This window comes from Myzus persicae, unplaced genomic scaffold, assembly GCF_001856785.1.
Source record: "Myzus persicae strain clone G006 unplaced genomic scaffold, MPER_G0061.0, whole genome shotgun sequence".
NCBI classification, from domain to species: Eukaryota; Metazoa; Arthropoda; class Insecta; order Hemiptera; family Aphididae; genus Myzus; species Myzus persicae.
In genome coordinates, this window is record NW_019101246.1 from 823177 (window position 1) to 843917 (window position 20741).

Below are 20741 nucleotides of genomic sequence, written 5' to 3' on the forward strand. Positions count from 1 at the left end.
GTATGTATTTTATTGACAGACTATTGCGGAATATCAGGCATATATGAGTATATGACATGCCTATCTAGTTTTTATGAAGCCAAATCCAAAATTTAAGTATTTACATTTATCTTGGTGTTTGTAATTGACACTTCAAAATTTCAAACACATTGCTACTGAAAATGATCTAGAGCAATTTAATCGATAAAACGATACATTTAAAACACAATAAACATACAATTATTAAGTATTAATTAATATTTTATTTTAAAACAATATAATATGGTCCGGTTTCTTTATTTTTCATCTTGTTATATTTATGGATAGCTGAATTACTATTTTTCGTCTTACATAAAATAATATTTCAAAATTGTTTAACCCTGCAGGTCATCTAATCAATTATAAATATATATTATATATAATCAATTTTTATATCACTGCCAATCTTACACATAATACTTATGAGTTACAACATCAAACAGAGTAGCGCAGTAAAGAAAATACATTCATATGGTCTACAAACAATGATGATAAAAAGTATACATCATTATTTTTATTTTTGACCAATTTTAGGACATTTGTAAAAATTTAGAATAAGTGAACCCAATAAATGTTTAGGCTAATAGCTTCGATATTTATCCTTCACTGTGTAAAATTACATGTGATCATTATACCGCACGAGTTTTATTCTTTTAAGTAGATAGGTAACAAAAAGGTCTCAAAACAAAATAAAACACAAATAAAAGTAATGTAGTAAGCAATTATTTGATGAAAAGTATATCATTTAATTTATAATTATTTATAATGTGAATGATTTATTACGTTCTATATAACTATAAAGGACATAATATTGTGATTTACAAAAACACATTGCTTAATAGATTATAGCTATATATTAAGTTAATACATTGTTTGACGTTGCACTGTTGCAATACAAAAAACACATATCTAATAGGTTTATCTATTTTGTATATCATTATGTTACACATTCTAAATATAATATTATTTAATAACTACGAAAGACAAGTTTGATAAAAATCAAAACAACAAAAACTCTCTCACTCTCTCTCTCTGTCCCTGTTTTTATGTATAGGTTTTAACCTAACCTAGGTTTTGACTTCTTTTTCTCAAAAATAATTTTTTTAATAACAGTATTGTAATAAATTAACACTAAACGTAGTAGAAAGTTACAGCTGGTTTCTATTACAATAATTTTAATATAAATAAATAAATAAAATTCAAAGTTTTATATATCTTATTATCTAGTTTAAAAATGCATAGGCATGTCATCTGCTTAAAAATTATGATGTATATTATATCTAGTTCAAATAAATCAAACAAATCATACAAGCAAAGTATTAAAATTCACTACAGAAGTACAGAATCGTAAATAATTAAATAATTAGTATAAATAGGTATACTAATGTTGTCAATAGAATTAAAACATGTGTGGATGTATATAATTGTAACCAATATTAAAATTAAAAATTAAATTCATAAAATCTTTTATCCAATTGTGTTGTCAGTCTGCCGACGAATTTTCAATTTGTTGACGTTGTTGCCTAAAAATTAATAGTTTTTAGTAGTATTAAAGGTATTTCAATAAAACCATTCATATTGTGAATACTGACTTCCATCTTTGGAACAACTGATCCAAGTCGTGTCTATGATAATATGTTATGAATCCTTTGGGTTGGACTCCTTCAAACACAGCTACCACACTTGGTTTTAAATTGTAAAAAAACAAAGCTTGACCCCTTTTCGAGAAGTCTTGTGTTAACATCTCGATGACCTTAAATAAAAAGTGCAAACATGAATACCAATAATTTTTTGTAATAATTCATGTCATTGTTTGTCAGACCTTTGCTGCGGTAAAGTCGGCGCCATATATGTGTGAACAGTCGATGACCACAGGAAGTTCTCGTTTCAAACTTTGTTTCATCACCAAATTTCTGACATAATCTACCGACGGGAAAACCAAACATCTGTCTGGAGTGACCATCAAATAGTTTATGCCGTCTCTTGTCTGTAATCAAGTTTTTTTTCATGTAACAAATAAGACAGCGTTTAAATTTGTCAAAAAACATACCTTATGCACTTCAATCAACAGTTTTGGTCTTGCCGCGTGATATAAAATCGAAACCAAATTCAATCCAATACCTATTAACACTCCTATTTCCAAAGGTAAAACCAAACAAGCAAAAAATGTTGCCAAACCTGGTATGAGATCACTTTCTAAAGAAAAAACGGTGAACGTAAGAGTAAAAAACAAAATATTACAATTTTAAAACTCATGGCGTATATAGAATACATAACCGACATTTTTTCTTTATTAATGAATTTATTCAAATCCTGATTTTTTAATGAAGTACTAGGTATATTATATACTAAAGGACCATAAATTAAAAAACTTATATTCTGTTTACCATTTAAGAACTGTCAAAAATGATGACAACATCTATTTTTCGAAAAACCTCTTTTTTCCATATGTTGTTAAGCCAATGGCTTATTTTAAAAAATTTGGTGTATCAAAATTAAAATTCAAACGAGTAGTTTTCAAAATATTTAACTTTGTGTATTAAGGATAATACATCCAATATAATAGGTTTAGAAGATATGAGGGTTATGATTATTTAAAAATAATTGTAATTTATTACTAATTTACTTTTCATTAATTACCAATTTATAATATTTTATTACTTATCACTAATTTATTATAATTATTCGATTTTAAGAAGTAGTTATAACTAGCTATTAACAAGTATACATGATTAAATATTCCATAAATTTTTAATTTTTGTAAAACCATTTCTAAGGACTATTATTCTACTAGAAGTAATACCTATTGACCTATGTAATATACATTTTAATAACTCCAAAACTAATCGTTTTAATTATAATTTAGACACATCAACATTTTCAAAAAAATCATTCACTTAACAATATACAATAAAAAAATGTGGATATTGCATCAGACATTCAGGCACCAGATACTTCTTAAATAGTTTAAAAATCTAAATACTTGAAAATATCTTAAGTAGTAGGTATTCCCACTTAAGAACTCTAAATTCAGAATTTGAATAAATAAATAATTAACCTAAGACATGGATGGATGAGCATGCTTATTGCTTAGTATTATCATCCACCGAATATACGAGCTTGATGAATTTCATCGTATTTCTTATTTAAATATGAATATAAAAATCATGTATTTACTTACTTTTCGATCTATAAATAGGCCTGACCACGCGCACTTCAACCATAAATATGACCGCGGCAATAATGATCGCTGCAAGAGCCGCTTTTGGTATGTAATACAAATAGGGTGTACAAAAAAGCAAGGCAACGATGACTAAAATACCTAAAAAAAATATTATGAATTTTTGAGAGTTAAAATAAAAATTGATATTTACAAATAACGGTGCTTTAAGAAGCGAATCGTGCGATCGAATTTCGGGAGCACTGCTATTACATTACCATATTTTGTTTATTTTTTAAGTACCTATTTACGTATTTACACAACAAATGATATTTTTAATACAATAATTATTAATAAAAAATGATATTATTCTAACCGGCGTATAAACCCTCCATCGGAGTTCGAACTCCACTAGCTGCGGTCACGGCACTCCTGGAAAAAGACCCAGTGCCTGGATACGCGTGGAAAAACGAATTGCCGATGTTGCACAGACCAGTCGCCAGTAACTCTTGTGTGGCGTCAACGGGCTTACCGTCGGCTGTAGAATAACGTATAGTAATTATTAAGGATCAACATTTCAGGGGAAAAAAAGTTTTGACAAAAAAAAGGAAAATTTGGAAAATTTCATAAAAAAATGGTTTTTTTGGAAAAAATTCTTTTTTCCTATAGATTTAAACAAGTACTGTAAAGTTTTTATTTTGACCAGATTGAGTACATGTAGGTCTGTCTTAAGTCTTACCAATCTTATATATATATATAATAAGTAATACAACTTATACAAGTAATAATATCTCAAGAATTTTTTTGTTACATTTTTTACTTGATTTTTACTGTTTTGACCTACTAAAATGCAACGGCCAACGAGTGATATTTATTTTAAATATTTTCATATTTATTAGAATTTATATACGTATCAACACTTTAAAAACACATTGCAATAGTCTACAAGCTATTTTAATACAAGAAGGTATGGTTGTAGGTCATTTAATTTTTTGTTAATAGTAATAATTGTGCCCTTTACAACTTAAGCATTATAATTCCTTATTTTTTTGGATAATATAATTTATATGATTATTCTTACTGAGTACTAAGTCAACATTATACCTATTATGTATCGTTAATCCAATAGGAAAAAACTTTATAAGTACTACAATATATTGATTGTTAAACATAATGATTACTCGTAAAACTATTAAAGTGTACGTACAATATACACAAACATAATACATTAGGCATACTTTAAATTAACTATTGGTATGTATTGTACTTATAAGTTATAAACCAGTAAACAGTAGTGTTTTTAATTACCTGCCGCAAAAATATTTTTTACTAGTCGTTGTTGTCACAGTGACTACTCAAGACTCGCCTATCTACACATGATACTGCACTATGGGTTAGACGGATTTATATTTATTTATGATAACTAAGAATTACTACGTGTAAAATCAATCATATCTTTAAGGTATCGTCAATATCAAATGATTTTTCCCATGCTATCGCGACATACATCGATGATCGATTGCATCGTAGATAAACTATAGGTCCTCAAACTTAAACTCAATAATATATTTAGAAAAAGATTTGGCGGAAACGATGACCGCCCCCCCCCCTATAAATAGTTCAGTAACAAACAAACGTGTCTAAGCCACTCCCTTAACAAGGCTCTGTTTAAAATTGACCTACAACTACTATTATATTATTTAATATTAAATTTAACTGACCGAATGTTTTGCATATGGAAATGGTCTCAATCAGTGCTATTATCGGTAACACTATAACTCCAGAACCTATGTTCGAGACCATTTCAAAGAATCCTACTGTAGTTCCGTTATCTTGTGTGATGCTAAACTTTGGCAGATCGAATTCTGGCAAACCAGACGGTATTTTACCTGCAACACATAATCATTTTAACGATCACCTGGTACGGATACCCATACCCACCCACTACCATGATGGTAGTCTGGATGGTCTGCAGTGTTCGTGTCTATATACTTACCAACCACTTTGAACGGTATCGGGGGTATTGCGTCAGAGGTCACGTCGTGTCCCGTCGAAGTTATGTACACGTAACCCACGTAACTGCTAACGATAACCACTATCGAATTTCTGAATGTACCGATCAGCCACATGGATCGGTTCATGATTTTGTGGAACGTGGTCTGCTCTTTCACGTCTTTGGGCCCGATTTGACACAAAGCCATTCTCTTAAACGTTTCAAAAACCAGCATACATAAAAACCACGCAAATAACCGGTATAGGTACGAGAGACGATGTACAAAATGAACTTATCTGTACTTGAATCCTGTTTTATAGCCATATAGGTACTTACCCTCAACAAGAGAATAATAACGATGCAAATTATCCCTAGCCACGTGTCGCCCAGTTGAAAATTTTTAATGTCTTTGGATATCGATATTATCATGTCCAATAGCGTTGTCCCCGCGGCTTTGACGCCAATCAAGTCTTTGATTTGTGAAGCGACGATGAGTATCGCGACGGCAGACGTAAACCCCGAGTTCACTGGTCCGGAAATGAAATCGATCAAAAAGCCTTTGGCAACAATATCGGGGGAATTATTATATTATAATAATTAATTAAACGTCATATAATTTATAAACAGCCGATGCGCATTCGACGAAGTTTACCTAGTCCCACTACGCCCATTATCAATTGGATGACACCTGTTAAGAAACACAGTAGTGTGCCGTACACGGGTCCGAGTCCGTGGAGCGTGTTGTACGTCATTAGCGATATGATGGCCGTCGGTCCCATGGGTACTTCTTTACAGGTGCCGAGGAAGACGTACATCAAACTGCCGACGAACGAACCATAAAGACCTTGCTGGAAACGAGATCAAACGCAGCAGTATAAGTAAGTATATTACGAGACGTCAACTATACAGCAATCGGACGAATTACAGATAAAAAAATGATACCATATAATATATCATAAATAATTTTACTTGTGGCGGTAGACCGGCTAGAGCGGAATAGGCCATCGATTGCGGGATGAGCGTCAGACCGACGGTGATGCCCGCCAGAAGATCTCCGATACAGTCGGCTGTGGAATACGTCGGCCACCATTGTAAAATCGGCAGTCTTTTGGTAATTGTTTTGTACGTGAACACTGTCTTTGAATTACTGTTCAGACACGACGAGAATTCGTGAAATTTTTCTTTGACATTTTTCTTAGGTCTTTCCCCGACTTCGTCTACAACTGTGATACGTATTTAACATCAATTTCTTCTAACTTGACTTGATGCATCACAATATTAACTAGTAACGGTTTTCCATTAAAAACTGTTATTGATTAATATCATAATAAATCAATTCAAAAGTCGTTTCTTTAGAAAGTTTTATTGCAAATCTTAAGCGATCAGTTATTGACAATAGCAATAATTTATAAGACGAAGACGTATAAATATATATATATTATATACTATATTAAGTGGGTATTGTAATGTATGATATATTGCTTAATTGTTTTTATTGATGATCTGTAGTTACTTACGTATAAAGTCGTTGCTGCCTATTGTGTATTGAGATCTTAAATTATTATCGTTCACCTCCATCTTTTCACATCGATTTTGGTGTCGATCGTTATCATCGTTAATAATGGTCATTTAGAGCAACCTGAAAATTAAATCATTACATTTATATTAATATAATTTTATAAATAGTTGTATGTCATAGTTGTTTATAGGTAGGTACCTATATATATTTTGTTTAAATAGGTTGAGGGTAACCGGTATGTAATATGATAATTTACTACAGATGAATAATTATAGGTAGCTATCAAATAAAATTATATTGTATATTTTACATAGTTATAATTTGTTCTTACAATTGCCGTGGCCGTTTCGCCAGGAAGTATTTCGGATGCCGGCCGTTCTGATGGGGGGGACGTGGCCGCAAAAATGCAGCCTATTCGTCAAATTTCTAATTCCAAAATTACAAGGTTTAGTAACGATAAGTTTAATATATACCTTATACCTATTATATATTCAATCATGTCTTCTTATTATATCGCTTCAGTTAAATGGTTGTAAATACATAAGTGTAAGTATAAAATATTTAACTTTAATTTATTTAAAATGATTTTTTTTTTTAATTTGTGTAAAATTATGGAATGCTGTATGAAATAAAATGTTAAAAAAGTTTTGCTGTTTGTATATTATCATAATATTGATCTACTTTAATAGGTATTACTGGTGTTAGGTGTAGGTGTACCTAGTAAGCAGATTCTGAGCTCAAAATTATCCCACTGACCAATCGCCGTATGAAAACTGAAAACGGCATTTCATTTCACGGACCAATATAATTGTTAGTTTACGCCATTGGTGGGTCAATGTCTGAGTATTGCAGCTGCGCGTAGCTGTAGGGCCCATTAAAATTAGCCAACGCTCATTATTATTATATCAACAACACGAATATAATGATTAATAAATTACTGAATAATAAATATGGAGCGTGCGAGTGTGACAAATAATGTCCGGATGGTCCATCAGGCAAACAATTAATAAATCAACTGTGTACAGTATCGGCGCAATATTTTTTTATCTCTCTTTTATTTATTTATTTTTTTTTTTTTTATTGACAAGAAAATAATCGAATCGATGAGAGACAACTTTACACGCACATATAGTTTGTTCAATTGATTGAAGATTGATTATTGTTGTTGGAATGTACGACTACGTCTTTGAATCTAGTACACTATATGGCAGTGATGCTATTGATTTTGTCGGCGTACACATACGAAGCAAATGAAATAAAAAACGTTAAAAAGCTAAGGGTCCATTTCGCACTTGTCGCCATATATTTTGACGACGGTTAATGGTAATCTTTCAAGTCACTGTTTCATTCACGGATAATTACGAACATGAAATATACACGCTCATTATGAATTTTTTCTGCCGTAAACTGTCATATAGAAATAAATCTGTAACTCTTCGCTTTTGTACACTTATTATATGTACATAAATGGGGGATCTACAATAGGGCAATAATGTCAGTTCAATGAGTAGACATGGTAGTAATTTATTATTAATTAATTATATAGATGTAGATTCTGAGCAGAGCGATGAATTAATTGATTTCACAATGTGTGTTTTTACTTTTTTATATATGTCATTTACCTTTTTGGAGCACTAAAAGTCTAAAAATGCATATGTTTTCAACTTAACTGTTATCTTTTTTGGAAGGAAAGCGAATCTAATTGGTTCTTAGGAACATCAAAAGTAAAAAATGTCCAGTACCATTCTTAATAATTGGGAAAAACAAAATTAAAATTTTTTTCAAATCAAGAATTTTTAAGCAAAACCAGTGTTTGACCAAACGATTTTCTTATTAGATTGTAATTCAAAAACAAATAACCGTAGATGCTTTAAATTGTAAGCAAATCTTGACATTAACATTTTCTATACATAGTATAATTTTCAAAATATTTCGACTCTTTGAGAACTATTTATTGACATGTGAGTTTTTTTCGATAATTGTCAATAAAAATGTGTATATTGGTCCATAAAAAGGTTAGAAATTAACAAAATTTGATTAGATTCAATGACAACACACAGTCGAAAGCTACTATATAGAGCAAAGCGGTTACCTAATGTCTTCACTTTGTACTTGTATTTGTACTTTACATTATTATGTAATTAATTGATGAATTTATATTACAATATATTATATACAATAATTGTATTAGCAGAAATCGCGAATTATTTCGCTTAGAGTTTTCATGTGCCTATGGTAAGATTTATTATTAATCTGATAAAATTATTATTCATTGTGACCTTGAATTATTTTATCTTAAATAATTTCAATTTAGAGATAAGGTTCAGTCGGACCGAAATCATCGTTCAACAGGAAACAGAGAGAGTCAAGAGTACAGACCTATATACATACAGTCATACAGATAGTTTTATTTTCTAAAATCCTCAATATATTTTGTTACCACAATATCTCGTGTATACACCATGAGTGTCATATACTCATATCTGTGTTAATTCAGAAATTATGAGCTTGTGAAAATAGTACATTTTCATTTATTTAAACATCAATATAATATTCTAACGACCAATTACTTGGTAATGTGTAGCACCGGTTAACGAAACTTAATTGTAAGGTATAAAAAACATTAGGTAGGTATAAACAATACTATAATATTATGAATATTATATATATTACAAAATTTAATTTTATAATTTATAATTTATTATTAATAAGTAAAAAAAACTATTTGTCTCGACCATCAAATAAATATATTATATAGTTACGTACCTAAATGATTTATTCAGTTATAAAATAATTAAAATACAATTGATATGAATTCATCATTAATTAAATGTATGAGTTTCTTTTTCTTATACCTACATTATAAATTCACAACTTATTTTGTATTATTAAAAAAAAAAAGTCACAAATCAAATTATTACTTGCTAGTCACCAGTCTGATTGTTTACCCAGTATCGTAAAATAAAAAAATTAATGAAGACCATACCGATACGGCAATACCTACATAAACCGCAAAATAATAATTAAACATGTTTCATACAAAATTCAACAAAATATCAGTTCTGACTGTTCTGAGTACCTAATAAGTCGTGTTTTTTTCAACTTATATCGCTGACAATTTGAATACTGATTAATACTTATTAAAGTATTAAATTGTTTGAGTGTTTAAAATGTTTAAATATACATAACACATTATACGTAAATAAATAATAACAATAATGTATATAGCCAATAGCCATACAGGAGACATAATACAAACCATATATTATTACTTGAGTATAACTCTTAAACGTAGCCCATTAAAATTAAGTCATAGTTATTAAGCCTATTTTATTTTTAATTTGTTTGATTCATAATATACGGAGTGATCCACCAGGCGGTTATGCTGGTCCAATATCTGGTCATACTGGTGAATTTAATGTCATTGGTATGCTCGACCCCCTTTTACTTAAATAATTAGTTCGATCAAATCTATAAGTATATTTAAGGACATATCTTAAAATGTTTATATTTTTTCATGACATTTCAAAGAGTGGTCTGTGGCGATACAAACATATTTCTTCAAATGAAAACCGCCTTTTTTCTGTAAACCGTCAAGTTGATGGTTTTTGTTTTAAAATTCAATGAGCACACATCAAATTTTTACAAGTAATTTAGTTTCTAATTTTAAATTATTAAACTTTATCTTCTAAGGATAATAGGTTTCTATATACAAATCCTATATGATGATTTTAAAATTTTACTTATTCATTATTAATATTAACATATAAGCATTTTATAATTTGTTAAAACTGCCTTTGTTCAATAATAACTAGGTACTAAGGTACCTACAAGTATGACATAAAATGTTATGTATATTTTTTTTAAATAGTAGGTACTACTGGTTATTATCTTTAGTACATAGATAAAGTTAGTAAGTAAATAAAGTTCACTGCTCTTTCAAATTTTAATCAAATGAATTATCATTTTTTTTAATGTGTGTACTTTACAATTTACATTAGAAATGGTGGTTCTCAATTAAAAATAAATTGTTATCAACACAGAACACTCCAATTTCAATTATTATTGAGTTCTTATCATAATTGTTTTTTGCTATAGGTAACCGAAATTATGTATTTATTTGAATTAAATGATTACCTATATAATAATATTATACCATTCAAAATGTCACGATTAGTAAATTGTACAGTGCAGTTCATATAAACACAAAATATAATAATTTATAACCATAAATATATTTAATCTATTCTTTAGTATAGGTAAACAATTAAAATGGACATTGCAAGTTATAAATACAACAGGTAGATTATCCTAGGTAGCGTTAACATTAACAATAATTCTAATATTCGACTGTACCTATGTTCTATTATACATATCAATTATAAGTTATTTATCATCGTTATTCGTTACAATAATATAATAAAGTGCTATTCCCCGCGAAATATGCCTTATTCACATTTTTTCATTTAATAATGAGTTAATTAAAATTCCGATTTTTGACATTCTTAAGTAAGTATTATACTATTAATTGATGGTCATATTTTCAATTATTAAGATTTTATATTGGTGCCATTAAAGGAGTATAGTTGCGACTGGCGATACAAATATGTTATCTACATACAAAAATTAACATGTTTTACCATACAATTTTAAACAGATATTTTTTTTTGAAAAGTTGAATGAATCCAAATCAAAATTTGACTCAGTAGTTTCTATGTTAGTATAGTAATTAAATGTACCTAAACACTATAAAGATAATAGTCCTTAAAAATGGTTACACAAAAATATAAAATATGTGTAGTAAATAGTAATATTGAATTTAGTATTCATTATACTCTGACAATTTTTACAAATTATAAAAATATGTTGATTTATTAATAATAGTTACAATATTTTTCAAACCATCGTACCTGCCATATCTTTCAAACCTGAGCCTGTATTATTAATACACAAAAATAAAATTAAATAATTCAAAAATTACTTGTTCACATTTTTACTTAGATAAGTACATCAAAATTTCCATGCAATATTTTGCTAAAAAATTTACAGAAAAAAGGTTCTCATTAGTTTAAAAAAAGTCGTCAATTAGATAACCGCTCTACCGTACAATACTAGGGCAGGGTACCAGAGTATATCCATCACTGAATAGGCATTTTAATGACTAATGGTCGATGGATGTATTAAGTTTGAATGCAATGATAAATTATTGTGTACGATGAAAAACAATTCTGAGCGATGGTGGTACAACTTTTTAATAACCGACGTCACCAAAAAATTATTTAATTAATAACATTACAATTTTTACAATTAATGTATATAATACAATAAAATAATACATAGTACATACAACTTTTTGGCTGAATAAATCTTTTTGCTTTCCAACAGATTTTAGGTATATACTTAATGTTTTGTTTATCGCCTCAGAAACGTCAGTAAAAAAAAAAATATATCTTTGATATCTCTAAAGGAAAAAAATATGGAGTAAGTAGCTTCCTTGTTTTTTTTTTTTTGTTTTTCTCGATTATTTTAAAAAGCATTAAGAGTTTTCAATTTTAACTTCCTAAAAATGCCAACTAGAATACTAGATCCAAATTATCGCTACCACAAAAATAAAAACCTACATAATTGTAAAAAATCAATACATCCTTCACTCCGCACAAAATAAAAAGAAGTTTATAATTTAGATAGGTACATCACTAAATTACACGGTTTAAATGGTATTTATCATTAATTCAGTCCCTAAGTAAACTGAATAGTTAAAAAACCAGAATTTAAATAAATGTATTATTAAATGTAAAAAGAGAGTGAGCATGCTTAGTGAACCACCTTGTATAGTTCAATATATAATTATAATAAAACCCCCACTTGCCTCCCCCCCCAATACCTACCACTGGATACTATCATTGATAAATACTACAAATATTGTATTTATAATCAATGAATATTGAATATTTTGTGTTTTAACAAAATTGTAACCCCTTCCCCCACCAGATCCGTCGCCAGATTACTCAGGATCAGTATTTGTATATACGTTAGAGACTTTAATAATTTGAGACTTACTATACTTATACAGTTATACCAACATAAATGTATTCCATTTTCATAGTCAATTTAATATATTTATCAAGTGATACAGTAGCATGTCAACCGTAGGATCGTATTCGTTAACATTGTTTCGATTTCAAAATATTTTTCAGTCGATAAATTGTACGGCTTAAGTCGTCCATGTATATTATCTATTATACAATAATTCATCGCGCAATACGCATAGCTTTTTTTCTTCATAAAATCAAGTGGTACTTACCTACTCAAGAAACTCCCAATCCGAAACAACTGTATAGTATTATACAAAAACTCGAATTTCGCAGACCGTTTAGTAGGTGGCAGTCAGTTATGACTTATGAGGTATAATTCTTGTTTTTGGACGATCTTTAAGTACAGATCATAACGATGACCAATGTGGGCACCTATTATATTATAATTTATAGTATTATTTTGATCGGATCGATACCACAGAAAATTACGACTGAAAATAAAACTTATAAATCACTAAAAAATTTTGTTTGTCGATGTCCGTAATGTAGATATTGTATTAATAATTAGCGAAGTATATGCGGTATGTATACGATAAGATAGGTCACAATACACAAATGTATAGCCCTCTATATAGATGTTGAAGAAATTATAATACAGACTTGAATGACTTCATATAATATTATATCGTACGCGTATGCAGTCGGACACTGCCGCAAGTCTCCGACGTTACACTAACGACCAAATGTCGTGCAGTGCGTCTATTTATTAGGTATAATATTGTTGTTATTCTTATTCTTATTATTATTATTATTATTATTATTATTATTATTACACTGCTTGTGTTTACACGCGCGCGTTTGGGGTAATGCTTATTAATTTATATTTCGTACTGTCACAATATCGTTTAAACATCTACACGGTTATCTGCGTATGTACATTCTACATACTATATTAATACTCATTAGCATTAATATATTAAAGTGTTATCGTTTAACGATTGTCCACAAACTATAACGTACGAACGGTGGTCGGTTTAATAGCATTCTGGTGTCTCCCCGTTGTCGTTACATTGTGCAGTTTGTTTAATTTGTGATAGTTAATAATAATATAATTAATAATGATTCAATCCGAACACACAAAACATCAAGCATATTATGATTGACTTATTAAGAAAAACAAACCTGTACAATAAAATTTAACTTGAAATTAAAATGAATTCTTACCCAACTATGTAACCATCTTATAATTGTAAGACTGCAACCGTACTTGTGAAATGTTAAACCAATAAACTTCATGGTTTTTAATGAAAAAAAAAATAATGATTATAAATACACGTACAAATAGTATAACGCACACGTGTGTCTTATATAAACTCGTTTTACTTGGTATCCCCTGCAGGGGCCTGAAAAATAATAGTAGGTACCTATCTGTTTGTTGTCATATAGGAGCAGAGTTCTGAAAACGTATGGGTACCTACGTTCTACTTAATGAATAATGGTACACTTGACACTTGGTACCTATACTTAATGCTTATAATGTTTGTTCAAATTTAAAATGTGTCTGTTATAGTGTTATCCTGCAAATTGTGAACATCATAAAAACGGGTACCTATGTTTAAATATAAAAAAATTAACGATTAATTTTTAGGTAACATCAAATTTAAACGATCGCATGGCCGTCACGTGTTATCACCTTTATATACTTATAATATTAGGTATGTATAGTGACCATGGCTATATAGTCGTAATTGAAATACTCGTTAATCCTATATTATTGAAAAATAGTCCACGGTCGACTCTTTTTGACCGAAAAATTAATGTGTTCTTATATTTTATATATTATATCAAAAATGACAAAATATTGTGGATTTTAATGCGTCATATAATTCGCCGATAATTTTAAACTCATATTTTATTCTAAAAAATTGTATAAATTAAAGGCCTTGGGGAGAGGTTTAAACCCTTATGTAACCCCTTCCCTTATTCACCCTATACAATCTTACTGACATTACCCAACATGGTAATCAGAGGCGTGATCAGGAATTTTGAATAACCCTCCTCAACATTTTGTAATACAATATAATCAATATTTAATATACGTTATGAATTAAAATCATAATTGTATGTAAGTAGTAAGTACATATATATTTGTCAAGTGTTCATAAGGGGGGGGAGTTAACACCCTAACCCACCCTGAGCAAGACCATGATGTCAACACTTCGCATTTACAATTTATTTTAATTTTTTAATATTTATTTTTAATTGTAAACAATATGTAGGTATATGCCAAAACAACTATAATATATGAATGAAAAATTAATAAATTAATATTACCCTGGGTGTAAATTGTAGGTATATTATGGTTACTTTAAAGTTCAAATATTTTCATAAGTAAAAATAATTGCGATTGAATCATTACTCAAACAATAAATATTTTAAAAAATTCAATAAATTACTGACCTGATACAATAAAAAATAAAACTCGTTGAATGTTATTTCTCGTCGTAATTACTATCCATTTGCCATAACCGCTATTTATTATATAGTGATCATCTCATAAGTCGTAACGTGTTTCAAATCAACTCGCATAACTGACAAGGACGAGGACACGAATTCTTTCATTATTCGCAAATCATTTCCAATCTGTTTAGTAGGAGGTACCTGAATACAAATACGTGTGAAGAAGTACCTACCTATATATTATGTTGTTTTTCAATTAATGTTTTCTTAAAACAATGTTTTTTTTTCTAAATATTTTTATTGATGTACAAGAATATGTTTTGTTATTACTGAATAACTGGTAGTTACCGACCAAATGCCAAATTCAATGTTATTATAAAATACAGTTTAATATGAATTGTATATACGACAAATACTTACATATAAATTAATTCAATTTTGCATTAAGTTTGAATTAAATATTTATAACTTCAAATTTCAATAGTCTTAAAATACATGAAAAATATATTATTATAATGTCCATTATAATTTATAATAATTTATTTATATGATCATATTAAACATGATTTATAAATTATATACATCAAATACTATGTTTTTTAATCTTAAATTTTATTTTGTACAATAATAATTACCTAGTTAGCAATATTTACTCGGATTAGATTCTCTCTAATTGAGTACAGTAATAAGGATTTTGAGGATATTTTGTGTTTTAATTATTTAATACTACGTCTGTGTAACTGTAAATAAAAAAAATAAATACGAAAAATAAAATAAATAAATACAGCAATAAATACGCATTTTTACCAATTATTATAAACCTATCTGCTCCGCTTCCATCAACTATGTGTATATATATATATATTATATACAATACCAATTAGTTTAATTACGAACACCATCTAGATGATCTACACAGATCAGACTCGGGGGTTAACATCAACAATTTAAAACCTCATTTTTTTAATAACATAAATCAATCCGTTTGACAAAATAAAATCAAAAGTTATTAGTGAGAAAAAAAACTAAAATTCAAAGTGTTACTAATAACTAATGACCGCTATAAAAGCCAAAGTTCTAATCAAGATCAATAAAAATAAAAACGAATTACATTTTGACATCAAATAATATTACATGATAATTATACATTATTCGCTCGTCCCTCGGTCGAGGAGACCATTCACTAATATAATTAATAACAAGTAGCCATTAGACTTGCTCAGACCTTGCTGGAAAGAAGGGCAGACTTTTTGGTTACACAGTTCTCGTCCATTACATAATCGTATATTTTTTAAGATGATTTATTAATATCACGTTATGGTCCAAGATAATATAAGATTGTCTTACATTTTCATAAGTTATTAAACTTTATTTGGGGAAAAAAAGTTCACCTTTCAAGAGGGGCAGCTGCCACATGCCCACATCACGCCTCCCGTTTGCGAGTCCAGGTAAATAGTTCTTCGTATATTATTGATGTTGCTCTGAGTTAGCATACATTTTTTGAGTTTGAGTCCTATTACTGCTCATATTACAACAAAAAGCAAAATATGTATTAAGAAACAAGAAACCCTAATGCCGATTATTCGAATTGTAACAAAATAGTCTATTATCTATATTCATCTTTCTTTCTGACTTTCTTTATCCGCTATAGAATAAAAAACTACTTACTGACTAAAAATTGTATCAACAGTTTCCTTGAGACTCGGAGGAGGTTATAGCTTATTTTTCAAATCCTAAAGGTTGAGTTACTATAGAACGACTCACACATACCATTAGTTATGGCTCACGAAAATCGAATGTTTTTTTTATATTTATTTAAATGATTATCTACAGATTATAATACAACTATCTTTTAATAAGTATAGAAATATGGCATGTAAAAATGATATAAAATATTTTTTTTGCATCCAGTTTTTTTGTGTTCACGTGAAAAATATGTCCATATTTCCATAACTAAGAAGTGTAAAATCATAAAGTCATTGTAATTGGGTTTGTGTTACATATTTCAACAGAAGCAAAACGAAAAACGATAGAAAGATAGACTAGTTGACAGTAGAAACCCGTGTGAAGTCGGGTGACTAATTATTATAAAAAACAGGCGATGAACTCTACCACTCATTCAAGTCGTTGCTGACCGTACAACTACTATGAAACAATGCTAATAACTGCAGTTAAGTACAATATTTATCACTGGTTAGTCGTTACCATCTTGGACTGAGACTAGCATATACTAGAAAGGTCTGCAACGACTGCAAGAGAGCAAGGTTCAGCAAGGTGGTTCTCTTTAATAATTGTAAATAATATTCAGTATTAGGTAGGTACCTATTCAGTCAGTATTCACTTACTAACATTTTTTTTTTTAAAGCTCATGACAATATTTTGTTGTGGTTTTTATCAAGACGGCTGTCGACGTTCCTCTTATATTTTTCTGAACCACCCCGTTATTCCCAACTCTTGTATGTTCCTAATTAATAATTAATATAACTTCTATTACAGGTGTATACTGTTACTGTATAAGATACTTAACACATGCGTCATAAGCTCACAGACCGTATGTTTCTACCGCTATAGTATAGGCTTTAATCACTAGTATCTTGTACCTAGGTACTAATGTAATTTCTGCAGTTTATTTGCTTTTAGAATAAAATTTCTTTTTTAATCGTAATATTGTTAATTTTGCTTACTAAAAATTAAAATGCCATCGAAACAAAATGTTTAAAAACGCACCTCTTTCTGAAAGTTTATTATAGTTGATTGTAAAATTGCATAGTTAGTATTGTCTCGTGACTTTGTCTGGTTATCTTCGCCAGTTGTCGATGTGAGAGAAACGTATTAGCAGTTGCGTATATAGAAGGGGGGTAGGAGTTCAACCATACATAATATAAGAATCTTGGGTACCTACAACTCTCCCCCTCCCCCGAAATAAAATCCTATTTAAGCAGTGTTTAAGTATAATACCCACAATCACGTGGAGTGTATAATATTATATCGTTATCACTGTATGTGTAACAGTTGTCTGTCAGTTTACAGTTATCAGTTAAAAAACACGTATTTTATACGTTGACATAATATAATATTTCAGGTATATCGTATATATATATGAACATATTTGTACTGTTGTACAGCACGAAGCTGCACAATACACGCACAGAGGCACATACCTAGCTTAAATTATTATGTCAGACATTCGCGCACAAATACCTTATTATTATTCTCGAGACTGCAGAATTAAAAAAGGCAAGTCCGATTTCCGTTATTTAGAAGATAAGTCTAGATATAGTAGATATTTGCATTGGAACGATAACTAGGTGCGATTAAACGGCGTATGTGTTTGAGGACAAAAAATATCTTTGTTTGTCCAAAAATATATGGAACGAACTAAAAACAAGAGGCATTATCATTTTAAATATTATATGCTCCTTCGTGAGTGACGCCTTATCAAGTCGTATATTACATAGGAATGGAATTTATAGAAATGTACAATACCTTCGGAGTTCGGCGAGTATATTTTGAGTAATTGTTTCTGTCCAAACGGCACTCTAACTTACTTTGATCTCTATATCTTCACTACCTATTCATTAAAGATTAAATGTTTGTATCATTTAATAATTATTATAACAATTAAATAAACAAAACACTTAGACTAATTTTGAGCTTTATTTATACCACAAACCTATTATTTTCTACACCGTTCAACTGTAAGTTATAAGTAGGTACCTAAACATCGGTACTCACTTATATAACTCAACAACAGTAAAATATGATATAATATTTAACATTAAAATAATTAAGAATAAAATATATATGCGATGTTTTTGGCAAAAAATTAATTCAACATAGACGGAGGAGAAAAGAGATAGAAGTTCTTACGCAGGGTGGACCCCTCAAATAGTTCCGTGTCCCCGAAAGAATTACAAAATCGTGTCGGATATTCCATAAAATGAATTTTGTACAAGGGTTTTACCTATTGGCTATTGCTTTACAGTGGAACGATTTATCATGTCATTATAATTTATACATTCTCGTTTAGTCTTTTCCCGAAAATAAAAATCGTTTAAAATATGGACAATACATCAAATCAAATGGTGTTGATATTCTAATAATTATTAATACATATCTGAATATTTTTAATATATAGGTAACTTCTAACTTCTAAGTGTGATCAAAATCTGTTTATCATCAATTTCACTTATTCGTCTCTAACTCTACAGTCTACCTATAAACCTAACCTAGCGTATTAGCAATATAAAAAAAAATACAAAATATCCTCAAAAATCAGAGGCTGATACGCTATCCAAAATATAATGCATTAATTGCTTCCATTACTACATTGACCAACTCAAATATATTCAATAAAGACGTGCCTACGGGCACTCGAAACCTATTAAACAGCAGAGTGACTTCTCCGGTTTTTTTGTTCCTTACAACAATATAAAAATGTTAATGTCAAAAAAAGCATGGTTAAAAATTATAACTTTCTGGACTAAATAATAATATTTTTTTTCTACTTTCTCCGTGGACCAAATTCATTTTTTTTTAAATTAGGTAATTGTTATTATGAATTTGAAATAGATGCGTTATCGATGTAATAATAATAATATATAAAATAATACTGTTTTTAATCGTACCTGTTCTGCGTAAGCGCACACCCGATGGCCGATGAGACTCGTAGCCCGTAGGTATACCGTATGTATATATATAAAATAATAAGTGATTTGGCCACTGCACAGAGTAGAAAAAGAAACGAAGGATACAATTGTTTGAAACGTCCAGTCGTCCAGTGACAATGCGAGTAGACTGCAAGTTTAATTCGTGTTTGTTTAAAAAACATAAAAAAAACCGCATGAAATTAATCGTACATTGGCGCGACAAGGTTTTTTTTTAATTTCAAGTTTAATTACCAGAGCAGCAAATGTCATATATGAGTAGTTATTATAAGGCATCCCCGCCCCTAACCAGCTCTCTTTGCATTCACTCTATTTTATATTATATAATTGTTAAAAATACTTTTCAAATAGGTAATATCACTTATCAGCAATACAATACTAATACTTGAATAAAAATGTATTCAAATATATTTTTCAAAGAGTATATGTGCCTCCTATAATTTTAAATACAAGTAAACAAACAATTTAAAAAATGTTTCAAATCATTTTAAATATCTGCACATTCATCACTACATATTGTTTATGATGGCACGCTGCAGAACCAACATTTTTGTGTAGAAAAATATTTTTTTTCAATTTCACAGATACAGCCATCGGCAAATAGATCTTCGTAGAATTAAATTTACAATTTTATCATACATGAGGTTTTTTTTAGTATTTTGAATTTTGAGTTATAAAATCAAAAAATAAGTATTGGAGGCCTCTGACCTGAGTTAATGGAGACCGAAGGCCCGCGCGTATCGCAGACCTTGCGTACAGTCATTCGCCACGGCTAAATAACAAATAATAAAATAAACTACGACGTATGTTATACATAATTGTACATTAATTTTTTTTCTGTGTTTATAAAAATAATTCAATTATAATTAATCTCATTTTTGTATACAGT

General features: G+C 29.3%; 1 protein-coding gene across 4 annotated transcripts; it reads right to left on the bottom strand.

The window, feature by feature from the left end:
- Positions 1-857: 857 nt before the first annotated feature.
- On the bottom strand, positions 858-19996 carry LOC111028346 (sodium-independent sulfate anion transporter-like). Of its 4 annotated transcripts, none has more exons than XM_022306961.1 (13): positions 19814-19996; positions 6689-6810; positions 6141-6388; positions 5824-6019; positions 5508-5728; positions 5175-5382; positions 4900-5067; positions 3555-3716; positions 3200-3340; positions 2069-2214; positions 1841-2005; positions 1611-1771; positions 858-1541 (listed from the first exon to the last, which is right to left on the bottom strand). In XM_022306961.1, exons 2-13 carry the CDS (start codon positions 6798-6800, stop codon positions 1502-1504), a joined length of 1968 nt encoding a protein of 655 aa, XP_022162653.1. In that variant the 5' UTR covers positions 6801-6810; positions 19814-19996; the 3' UTR covers positions 858-1501. The 4 variants fall into 4 exon arrangements, with proteins under 4 accessions (XP_022162653.1, XP_022162650.1, XP_022162651.1 ...); XM_022306958.1 differs by having other exon boundaries at positions 6141-6394; XM_022306959.1 differs by lacking the exon at positions 19814-19996 and adding an exon at positions 12995-13466 and having other exon boundaries at positions 6141-6394.
- Between the last annotated feature and the right edge of the window lie 745 nt (positions 19997-20741).